The sequence below is a fragment of the Solanum tuberosum genome, unplaced genomic scaffold (genome assembly GCF_000226075.1).
Source record: "Solanum tuberosum cultivar DM 1-3 516 R44 unplaced genomic scaffold, SolTub_3.0 scf00085, whole genome shotgun sequence".
Taxonomy (NCBI): Eukaryota; Viridiplantae; Streptophyta; class Magnoliopsida; order Solanales; family Solanaceae; genus Solanum; species Solanum tuberosum.
This window is the reverse complement of record NW_006239014.1, coordinates 403,318-415,260: the sequence shown is the minus strand read 5'-3', so window position 1 is coordinate 415,260 and position 11,943 is coordinate 403,318. Positions and strand designations below refer to the sequence as shown.

At 29.8% G+C, this 11,943-nt stretch overlaps 1 protein-coding gene across 1 annotated transcript; it reads right to left on the bottom strand.

The window, feature by feature from the left end:
• Positions 1-891: 891 nt before the first annotated feature.
• LOC102601478 (protein DETOXIFICATION 14-like) lies at positions 892-4,559 on the bottom strand. The gene is made up of 7 exons (XM_006346840.2): positions 4,116-4,559; positions 2,567-3,111; positions 2,383-2,469; positions 2,240-2,296; positions 1,906-2,144; positions 1,365-1,570; positions 892-1,153 (listed from the first exon to the last, which is right to left on the bottom strand). Exons 1-7 carry the CDS (start codon positions 4,356-4,358, stop codon positions 1,088-1,090), a joined length of 1,443 nt encoding a protein of 480 aa, XP_006346902.1. The 5' UTR covers positions 4,359-4,559; the 3' UTR covers positions 892-1,087.
• Between the last annotated feature and the right edge of the window lie 7,384 nt (positions 4,560-11,943).

Genomic DNA, 11,943 nt, shown 5'->3' with positions numbered 1-11,943 from the left:
CCCTCAAATCACTCAAAAAAGTCAAAACTATTTAGGACTCCCATATGGATATACTAAATTGCTAATAAAAATACTTCCTCCCCTACTTTGTAGGTCTTTCTTTGTTGGTTTGGTTGATACGGAGGGAGTAAATATTATATTCCAAGTGATTTTATTAAAAGGACAACTCCGTGATCTTAAAGTTTTGACCTAACATTTGCTGCTTTCAAAAATAAAAAGTTGACTTAACATTTATGTAAAATAGAAGCACATGTTTCGTTGACTCGCAATTATATTTAGTATAAGTAACGATCAATAACAGATCTATCAATTAATTAGATAGTGTATTATTTTATTTGCATATTGTGTTTTTATTTAAAGGATTCATGTATGCTGTGGGCCTATAATTTAGAGGATTATATGGTTTTTATATATTGTCGGCAAGCAATTTTGATTATATTATTTTTATTTATATCGTTCTTTGTATGTTGTCAGCCCAAAATTCAGTCAATAAGATTTTTCATGAACTTATTTAATATAACAGAAGAAAAACTTAGATTATTCACAGCCCTCCATCTATGCAAAGAAAAACAAGGGGAAAAGAGTTTAAAAGGAAAATGAAAGAAAAGATTATAGTTATGAAGTTTGTCTGCAACATCTACTAACTAGATAATCACTACTAAATCATATAGTATATGTTACTTGTAACATGAACAAATTTAGTCACTTGCTGATCAGTTAATTTATCTAACTGTGACATATCTTTATGAGAAAATCGTTTGAACAAGCATACTGCGTACTTGTATCAATTTTCCAATTGTGTAGCACCAAATAATTCCATTTGTGTGAGTTTGTTCACATTGTACGTCGGTTCCAAATTCAAACAAAAATGGAGGGTTCGAGAATTAATCAGAATTAAAAAAAAAAAATTGTTATATTATATTTATTCTAATGATAAATGTAGTTGAGTGATTATTGAAAAGAAAAATCTTAAGTTGAGTAATTTTAATAATACAAATCAAAGTTCAATGAATCTACTAGATAAATTCTCATAGTCGAGTAACCTTTTAGGATATTAACTCTCTATTATAGCATCTGGCCTGTCCTGTCATTCAATGAGCTGATTTTCCCCAGCAAGCTTTTCACTAAAAATTCTGTGTCTTGCTTCAATGGCCTGTAAATTCAAATGCACGAGTGGTAAGTCCCATAAGCCATAAGGTAGCTTCTATATCCGGAAAAAAAAGTTTCCTTAAGCTAGGCATAAGGTGAGAATTGCCCAGGAAACAAGTTTTCATTATGCCATTCAATGCAGGACACGTAACAATAACCAAAAGAAAGTGTCAACACCAGTAACAAATCAAGGTAAGAGTTGAATAGGTCTGAACCTGTTTTTCCCAATTGGTGAAGCTGGTGACAAGGGAGAGTGAAATAGATTGCACAGCTGCTCCAGCCACCAATCCACTCCAAAGACCCTTGCCATTTAGATGCAATACAAATCCAAGTAATAGAGCCGTGGGAATTCCAACCAAATAATATGCTCCAAGGTTCACATAGGCACCAATATGCTGCCACCCGCTTCCTCTAGCAACTCCTGATTAGAGGCAGATTCACGATTTAAATTCTTGAAATATATGAGTTCAAACATATTAAAATTTGTACTAATTTTGGAGATTTCACATTTATATATCTATGATCAAAATATAAACTGTGGACTCAATTAAGTGCATCCAATACACTACAAATCTGCCGCTGCTTCTGATGCAATGAGCAAGCAACACTAAAAGGCATGGGGAGACAACTCTTGTGTTCTTGTTGGTCAATTCCATTTATTGTATTTCAAAACTTAAAAGCTGGAATAACTCTTTTGGTCTCAATATAAATTTGCAATTTGCAAATAAAGCAAATGAGGATGGTCGAAGAGATAACCTGATAGTACAGCTTGGGTGCCGTCCATGATAATTGATATGCAAAGAATAGGAGTAATTTCTGCAACATAAGTGGCCACTTCTTTCTCATAAGTAAACGCATAGCCCCATACATCGCGGACCATAAATAGAGTTATACTTGCAAGAACAACCTCAGCGGCAGAAAGAACTATCACAGCAACAAGAGCAATTTTTGCCGCCTGTGGCCTCCCAGCTCCAAGCTCATTTGAAACCCGAGTACTACATACAATATTAATTTCTTCAAATTTTGCATGTTTATCTCTATGCAACTAACAATATCAGATTAATACTGGGTTTATAGGACAGGAGCAGACCTTGCTGCAGCACCGAAAGAATAAGGTATATGGTAGTGCACAGAAGTAGTTGTAAAGCTGTTCTCCAAGAAGTTAGACCATGACAATGAATCAGTATATAATCATTTCAAACATCTGAAGGGAAAAAACAAAACGAAGCATACCATATGGAAAGAACAGAAGTCTCTAGCATCGGATTTGGCAACAGACCAGAGAGCAGAATGATTAGCTCAAATGACCACCATTCCAAGCTATAACCACGTTCGGAAAAAAAGTTGAAGAAATAATTAAGGATCAATCATAAATTCAATCACAATGCATATATGTATGTTTTTCTATTGAGATTACCAAACCATTACAGCAGATGGGATGGCAAGACGGAAGAAGTCCCCTATAGTCAGGAAAACATCCATAGAGAATGAAGCTCGAGTCTTTTCACAAGCCGATGAGTACTTCACATAAAGCATAAGTGAGATCACATTCAACCAATAGGATAAACCAATTGACAATGCTGCTCCCACAATCCCTAAATTCAATTTGAATATAAAAGCCCAACAAATTGTCACTTGGAAGAATAAAGATGCAACTGCATTTAAAAGCATTGGTAGGATTAAACTCTGCGCCTGCAGATACCGGACTAGTGACTGAAGAATAGCATATGGAAACAGTGTAGGAATGAGCCAAATTGCGTATTTTCCAGCTTCAGTTGCGATTGAAGGATCTTGGCCCATCAATATAAGAAGTTTATCCGTGAAGATCCACAGAACAGAGACTGGTATGCATACCAGAAACAGGCAAATAATAGCACTATAAGAAAAAGTTCCAACTTTTCGATATTGTCTTGCTCCATAGGCCTGCCCACATAGAGTCTCCAGTGCACTAGACATTCCAAACTGTTCCACAAAGTAAATCCATGATGATTCTTCATAAACATTCTTCATCTATACAAAGGATAAAAAGGGTATACAAGCAAGCCATTTGTGTTAATAAGCTCCTTTATTTTTCCTTTTTTATAGGCAAGACATGGAGCAATAAGCCCCGTTCACAAATTCCCCTGTTTCTTAATCGAAAGTTAAATATGTCAAACCATCAAAGCAAACTTCTATTTGTCAGAGAAGAGAGCCATCACAGGCAAATGATCAGTTCCATTTTCCAGTCACTACCAAAGCCTTGTCGCACCTCTACCATTTAGAACAAAAGGATGGATTTCTTACTGATCCCGCGGAACAGAATACTACCAAGAAATATGTTTTTGAATAAAGAAAGTTAATTGAGCTAATAAACTCAATACAATGAATATGTCAAGCAACATCTAGTTGTCAACATGTATTAACTATAAATCTCAATGACCTGAATGAACAAAGATTATCAAAGATATTAGCGACAAATACTTTCAAATTCCTACTTTCTTTCATTATCACGTTACAGTTGGGCCAGAAAATATCTCAGGTTTACTAAGTTATGCACGAAGTAACACAACAAAGGAACACTACAATAGGCTTGATGAGTCTATTCTAAAGCTGAAGACCATAATATTTCTAGTTATTTCTACAGAATCACATCTAACCTCACTCAACATGTTTAATCAACTATTGACTATGTGACCAATATCCCTACTAAACAACACTACACTGAAACTACTTCATCATATCAAAGTATTCAAACTCCCGTTTGACCAGAGATGTTGAAGTTGAAAAAGTGAAAATATATTCCAAATCTGATCAAATTTCATGGCAATTTTTGCGACCTACTCCCAAAATCAATAGCCAAATTCTGTGTGAATTGCATCGGAAGGTCAAAGTCATTTGTATTTCCTGATTAATTCATACAAAATACAAAAAGATGTGTAACATCTAGATAAATGATTGGAAGCAAAAACTTGTTGAAGGAGACTTACAAGGACACTGTAACCGGTAACGTTGCAAAGTGAAGTAGCAATAGAAGCACTAGAAAGTGAAAGTTCACCAAGGTGACCTAACATAATCATTGGCGAAACACGCAAAAGGTACTGTGATACTGTTACCACTATCATAGGCAAAGCTATGCGACTCGCCTCTTTCACCTCTTCAATAAACACTTTGCGGCTCACCGTCACATCGTCTTTCTCCAAATTAACCAGCAGCGGCTCTTCCATCGCCATAATTTTTTACAACTATACTTCTTCTCCTAACTGTATCTTCTGAGAAGTGAGAAGCAACCCGCTTCGAAAGGAAAACTACTGAGGTCCTCCATATTGATATTTTTCTCTTATAGAGACAGGGCAGCACATGCTCTTCGACGTGTCTGCTTGAGTCGTCTCCTTCCAGTGATTTATTATTGTGGTTTCTCCTTCGGTTTTTTTTTTTTAATTATAGTTTTCTTTTTAGAGTTAAGATGTTTCTATTATCATATCAATTTATATTATTTTTCATATAATCTTTTAATATTTAATTTTCTATTTTAAAATATTAAATTAATATAAACTAATTTAGCTTTTGAAAGTTAGTCAAATCGGTTCTCAAAAAGCGTAATATGACAAATAAAAAGGAATGGAAGGAATATAATTTTTATTTTTAAGAAAAAGAGATCATAAATAAATTACAAAATAAAGAGAATACTCAACTCCTTAAAATATAGTATAAAATTTTTGGTTGATTCTCGAAATTTCATCGATGCAACATAAATTGGAACAGATGAAATAATATACTATTAATCACAATAATTAATAATTAAAAATATATATAAAAACTATATGAAAAATTTGATTGACTCTCCTAATTTTATTTGTGTTACATAGATTATAATAAAGAGAGTAACATATATTACTTGAAAATGACGTAAAATGTATTAGAAATCACAAAAAATAATAATATTTTTTAAAAAAAAAAGACATATAAATTTTTTGATCAAATCTTTAAATTTCATCTGTGTCATAAATTGAGACAAATAGAGTGTTATGCATGTGTTGGCATGCACTGCTATTTCTAGTATGCTAACAACATACTTTCGCCCTTTTTGAGTTTGACTTGATTTAACTTGACATGAAATTTTATCAAAAATAAAATAAAAAAATCTTAGATTAAAAAAATAAAATATATCAAGATATTTTAAAATTTTATAACATTAAACATGTCATATAAAATATTAAAGTTAAATAGTTGCTCAAATAAATTAAAATATAGGCTTATTAAGCTAGCGTTTGGCCATAGATTTCCAAATATTTTTGGCAAATATTATTTGGGTGAAGATTTGAGTGAAATTTCACCATGTGTTTGGCCATAATATTTGGGAAACATATTTCATTTTTTAAGAAATATGATTTATACCCATAAGTTTTTAAAACTATCAAAACTAACCATAAATTTGTATTACATAGCAAAATAGAAATGCCATGTAGCAAGATTCATGACTTCCGCAACAAATCAGCAAGCATCATTATAGTAAATATTCGCATTGTTAAAAGAGATTAGTACAAATCATGATAATGAAAATACAACTAATATGAATTTGAAAAAGAAGAAGAAAACAGAGGGAAATAAATATTGCAATCACTAAAGCACCTCTGCCTTCTCTTCCAGAAGAGTTCAAACTATTCTTTAACATAATCTTTCCACATTCTATGAACAATCTTTTCTCTATGAGCTTGCATTTGCAAATCAGATGATCGAGAAGATCAAGCGATGTTGTTACTCTAAGTCAATTGTTCGTCATTTCCATCAACAATCATATCATCACTTTCATTAATAGAAAAGTTTATTAATTGAGTTAGTTGGCAGATTGAGAGTTAATTGAGTTGGTAGAAAAGTTTATAAATTGAGTTAGTTGGCAGATGGAGAGTTAATCGAGTTGGTTGGTGTTAATAAATAGAGTGTTTTTGTAAAAGATAAAAGTTTGGTGTTAAATTTAAATTTTAAAACTTTCCAAATAATGAGATTTGACCCAAATACTAGAAAAAACTAGTATTTGGGTTATTTGCCAAAAAAAATTGCCAAATAATGAGAAAGTGTATGACAAACAATATTTGCCAAATTTTTTCCCAAGTTTTACTTGGGAAATCTATGGCCTAACGGGCCCTAAGATTCCAAGCAATCACCTGGTCATGGTACTCCACTTATTTCAATTTACATGACACGCGTTTTTTTTAGTTAATCCCAAGAAAAATTCATCTTTTTATAATTAAAACTAATTTAATTGTAAATTTTCACGATCTTCTTAATAAAATAATTTATATAGCCATAAATATCTAAAAAAATGTTTTAGACTATAAATTATCAAAGTCTTCTAAATTTTTTTTTTAGCTAAGTCAAATAACGTCGTGATTTGCAATTATTATCTAATATACATGATTTGCACATGGTCGTAAGTGAAGTCAACAAAAAAAAAGTACTCCAAATAATCTTTGTCATCTGACTTTTAAATTTCAACTTCAAATAACACATAAATAAGTGTGGCGGAAAATATTAATTGAATTGAGCATGTCTCAACTGATTTGCCAAGATTTATAATGTCAATAGAAAAATGCATTCACGTTTATTTGACAGCTACTAATTTGTAGGAATTAACCATATCTTATTAAATTTAGGTAAAAATAGATAAAATTACAAGTTTAGAAATTAATATTAATCAATATTTTAAAAATGTACACGAAAAAATATGTTCAGAAATTATTGTTTTATTGAATTTCATTGAAGATCTAGGGTCATCAAAGAGGCTAATAAAAAATAGAGATTCACTGGCTTAAAAATGATTTTTAACAGCAATATCTTAAATTGTCACTGAATATGTACTTTTAGCAGCAATTAACACTCTTTCTATATGTCCCTAAAGTCTTTAGCGATATTGGATCCAATGACAATTAACTAATGCCGATAAAAGCTTGAACACTCTTTGCTAATGTGTATATTTATTGCCGCTAAAATATATTTTTGTGATAGTGAGAAAATGGTCAAATACACTCTTTAACTTTGTAAATCAAAGTGGATATATCCCTTATTTAAAAAATACGTCGTTCACGCAAAGGTGCAAATTTATCATTTTCGTTAATAGGAATATTTACTGAATTAAAATAAATTTTAATTCACCGCTCTTTTACTCGGTAATAAAATGAGTGTGACTCATATCTAAATAAAATAGGGATTGGGTAAATAGAGATAAAAATAAATTGATTAGGTAACATTTTAAAGTTGCATAATATTTTTGAAATTAAAATTTAATTTTAAGATTTTCAATAATTCAATTTGTTAATGAAAAAACAAATATGCATCAATCTAACATAGATATATATGTATTATTTATTAGACGTAAGAGTAGATATACATCAATTTTTTAACGAAGCTTCAAATTGCAATACATCTATGCCTTTGCCCTTAAAAGTAAAATATAAAAATTGTTTAAAAAGCTACAATTAATAAAGTGTTCAGATAGAAGTCATTTTTATATATGTTTTCAAAATTAAGGGTAAGAATATAAGAAAGTTTTGGGGGCCACATTTTTGGTGAAGATGTAAAATAGCTAATCAAAGATAAGATATGCAAAATGACAATTTGATAAAAAACACAACTATGTTTATATGACAGCAATAGAAGATTCACATTAAGCCAATCATTTTACTTTTATTGTCAACTTCAAATACTCCACCGTTCTTTTTTTTTTTTGTCACATTTTGATTTATCATATTTATTAAAAAAATAATTAATGATATAGGTATTTTATCAAATTATTCCCTATTAAATGATATCTTGAAAAATAATTTAAAAAATAAGTATTTATATTTGATGTTAAAACATACAAAAAAAAATTATTGTCTTTTCTTAATATGACAAAAATGACAATAAAATATGAAAATATATTTTTAGAATAAGTGATAACTAAAAGTGAACGGAGGAAATAACAAATAAGTATGGTTGAAAAAATTGATTAGATTGAGCGTCTCAATATTTGTCAAGACTTGTAAGATAATTTGATGTGAAGAAAAATAATTTGCAAAAGGTAAATTGGAAATTCAAGTTTTATTTGAAGATCTTTTATCTATTAATTTTTTTTGAATAACGGCTTTTAAATAGATCTATAAGTGAGTAGTGAAGAATAAAGAAGGAGATTAGGTAAACAAAATACACTAATGTTTATTTGAAAGTTACTAATTTGCAGGAATTGAGCATATTTTTCTAAATCTAAGTAAAAATAGATAAAGCACAAGTAACATATTATTATTAATTAAATAAGAATTATCAAAGAGGCTAATAAAAAATAAGCAAAAAAATTAAATATAATTCTTAGCTTTACGAATTAAAATGAATATACTCCTTATATAAAAAAAAAAATACCCCCGCTATCTGTCAAAAGGTGCATGTTAGTCCTTTAGAAAGATACTATGGTTTTATATGATTTACTTTTTTTAATTATTTTTAAAAATTACGTATTTTTATACTCCATTAAGTAACAATTTAAGTTTTAAAATATTTATTTTATTCTTAACAAAATGATTTATAATCACTTATTTTAAAATCACAAATATCAAAAGTCTTTTATTTTTTAAGCACTATACCAATTAAACTAACTTATATAAAATAAAGCACGACCCGAAAGCATATCTTTTTAAAAGTTAAAACACGACGCGGAAGCATACCTTTTTAAAAGTCATGTGCATACCTTTTATTTTTTAAGCACTATATCAATCAAATTAACTTATATAAAATGAAACACGACGCGAAAGCATATCATTTTAAAAGTGAAACACGACGCGGAAACATATCTTTTTAAAAGTCATGTACATGATTGCAATTACTGGGTGTGTTTCTCAAATCAACAACTCAGTTTACATGCATTGTACTTGCTGGCTAGCAATATAGAATATATTTTAAATATTTTAAATAAATGAAATGTTCCTTGCTGCTGCTGATTTTTTTGATTTTTTCTTGCAGTCTTGAAATAAATCTTTGAAATCAAAACTACATGTTTATATCGATTCTTCGAGAGACTTTATGCCCAACTTCTTATTTTTATTTAACAGGTATAACAGTGTAGACAGATAAACATTTTTTATATGCGAGTATGCACGTTTTTATAGGTTTATATATTTTTTGTACTAGATATATATGAGTTCGTGTAAAGCATGGGTTCAAACTATATAATTCAATTTATTTAAATTTATTTGACACAAGTAATATTAGGAGAGTCAATTAAATTTTTATATATAATTTTTAAATATTTTAAGTTCTTAATTAATGTAATTTATAATATTTTTAACGTAATTTCAATTAATATATATTACTCACTCTGTCAAAAAATTTAGCTTTTGGGATAGGTACATTATCAATGAGCGACCATTAACGTTTAAAATTTTACTTATATTATCAATTTTGAAATTTCATTATGAAACAAACAGAATCAAAAGTTGAAGATCAAACTTTTTTAATGTCATTGGTGAACTAAACCACTAAGACATTTTCATCCAGCTAAACTTGTGACCAATTCAATAATAAGAAGATTTGGTCATCTGCCAAAAATTGCATAATTGAACAAGCATAATGTTATCAATTTTCCAATTATGTAGCACCAAAGTACCTTTAGCCTGTGTGAGACTCTGAGTTTGTTTACATTGTTAGTTTTAAATTCAATAAAAAAAATAGGGAGTTATCAGATTTTGATTAAAAAAAAAAAAAATCTTTTATTTTGGATGGTGACAGTCACATTTGTGGCTGGGAATAAATAAAGGGTCCACAGGACCACAATTCTTAAAAAAAAAAAAAAAAAAAATTTAAAAAAATAATCTCTTTCCCGATAAGAATAGGAATAATACTGTGTACATCTTATACTCCTTAAAACTCAACTATAAAATTGTACTAAATTCGTTATTACCGTATAGGATCAAAGTCATCATATTTACAAAAGGGTGAAAACCATTTATATTCCCTAATTTTACTTTAAAAATCAAACCCCCCTCAAGTTTGAGAAATCATCATTCTCCTCCTCCCCCTTTTTCTTAATTGACTTTTTAAAATGTCTATCCTACTATTACATTACCAATCTTTATCTTCTTCTTCTTTACTTTTTAAAAAAAATCATAATATTTTTATATTTTAAATCATTAATTGTGTATATAATCTCATATTTTTCTATAATAAACCAAATGAATAGAATAAAAAATAATGCTTATAATTTTAGCGAAATCTATAATGCGATGCAAGTAATAAAAATAAAGATAAATTTCATAACAATTTCTTAAAAGATTATATGTTTATGTTGTAAATAAATTTTAAATTATAACTAGAAAATATTTCATTAATGAAAATCAAATTTCATTTATCCACATAGATAATAGAGAATAAGAGATAAACATAATTAAATAAATGTGCCCTTTTGACTTGACTTCAACTGTCATCTACGCCCTCCAACTTTGGGTGTCCATAAATAGACACTTAAACTTATATAAATTAAAGTAACAAGTAAACACACCCATTCTACATGATAATTAACATGAGATACACTCAAGCTTATTTGTATTATGCCAAAAATTAAATATGCATGCACATCATACATTCATGCTTAATATATGTGTCACGACCCGAGAGCACCCCTTAGTCGTAACACGGCATACTCGACCTCTCGGAGGTCTTATACAAGCCCCTAGCATATCATGAACATTAAAGCATATGAAAATAGCGGAAAATTTAAAACTTTTCTTTACAATCGAAGTCTTCATAAAATAAGAGAGAGTCTATGACACTATGTCTCAAACCATTTATAACATTAAACTTAAATCTCTTTTAATACAACTTAGGGACACGACCCTTACATAAATCTAAAAATATAATAATAAAGACATAAGTGAACAAGGTGGGTTCGTCCTCGAAACTATGAGGACTCCCCAAGTCTTCGTTCCCAAGCTCCTTAGAAACCCATCTTCCAAGTATAAGACACCACATCTCCAAACCCTACACTTTGTAAGAAATGTAGAAGAAGGGTTAGCACAAAAGTACTAAGTATGGAAGCCATTCATAAAAATCATTAAAACATGCTTAAAAGGGACATTTAGTTGAAACCATGTTTTTTGCACTTTTGAACATCATCTTGAAAGAGTTGAAGAATCATAAGTCATAAACAACTCACATATAGTTCATCAAAGCACAAAGGGTAATAAACATCACCATAAGCATAGTCTCTAATCATAGTCATAGTGCACATATCATCTATTACAAGACACACCACTCATGCATAGTCAATATCAAGACAATAACATCATAATAGAACAACAACATAAGTAACCCTAAGTTCTACTTGTGCAATGCATAGATAGGGTCCATAGTCCTATCTACACTAAGTAGCACCTTTAGGCCACCATGATCATACTTAACATAAGCCAATGTCACTGTAGACAATAAAATTCGCGTCGAGAAAACAGTAATCAAGAACGGAAAATTATATAGCAATAATCATATTTATTATTTCAAAGTGCGAGAGTTACAATCTCTATGATTCCTCTAAATTCGCCTTTTCAAATATAAATTCAAGGGCTTTAAAGCTTGATCTTGAATCTCCGATGAACTTGAACTTTATCTTGATCTTGACTTTTACTTGAATTCAAGGGCTTCAAGCTTGTTCTTGAATCCGATGGTTTTGATCTTGATCGTTCTTGAACTTGAATGATTGTATTCTTAAACTTGTAGCTTTATAGAGAACTTTATGGCGTTTGTACCACGGATTTTCTCTAGCTTCTTGTTTAGAATTTTTCTGTGCTCTTTTTGAAT

What these genes read in the sequence shown, in the direction of transcription:
- LOC102601478 (XM_006346840.2), bottom strand. Translation starts at nt 4,358, where the DNA reads ATGGCGATGGAAGAGCCGCTGCTGGTTAATTTGGAGAAAGACGATGTG. An exon ending in TCTTTCGGTGCTGCAGCAAG is followed by an intron (nt 2,145 to 2,239) that starts GTCTGCTCCTGT and finishes TATTGTATGTAG; the next exon opens with TACTCGGGTTTCAAATGAGC. An exon ending in CACCCAAGCTGTACTATCAG is followed by an intron (nt 1,571 to 1,905) that starts GTTATCTCTTCG and finishes GCCTCTAATCAG; the next exon opens with GAGTTGCTAGAGGAAGCGGG.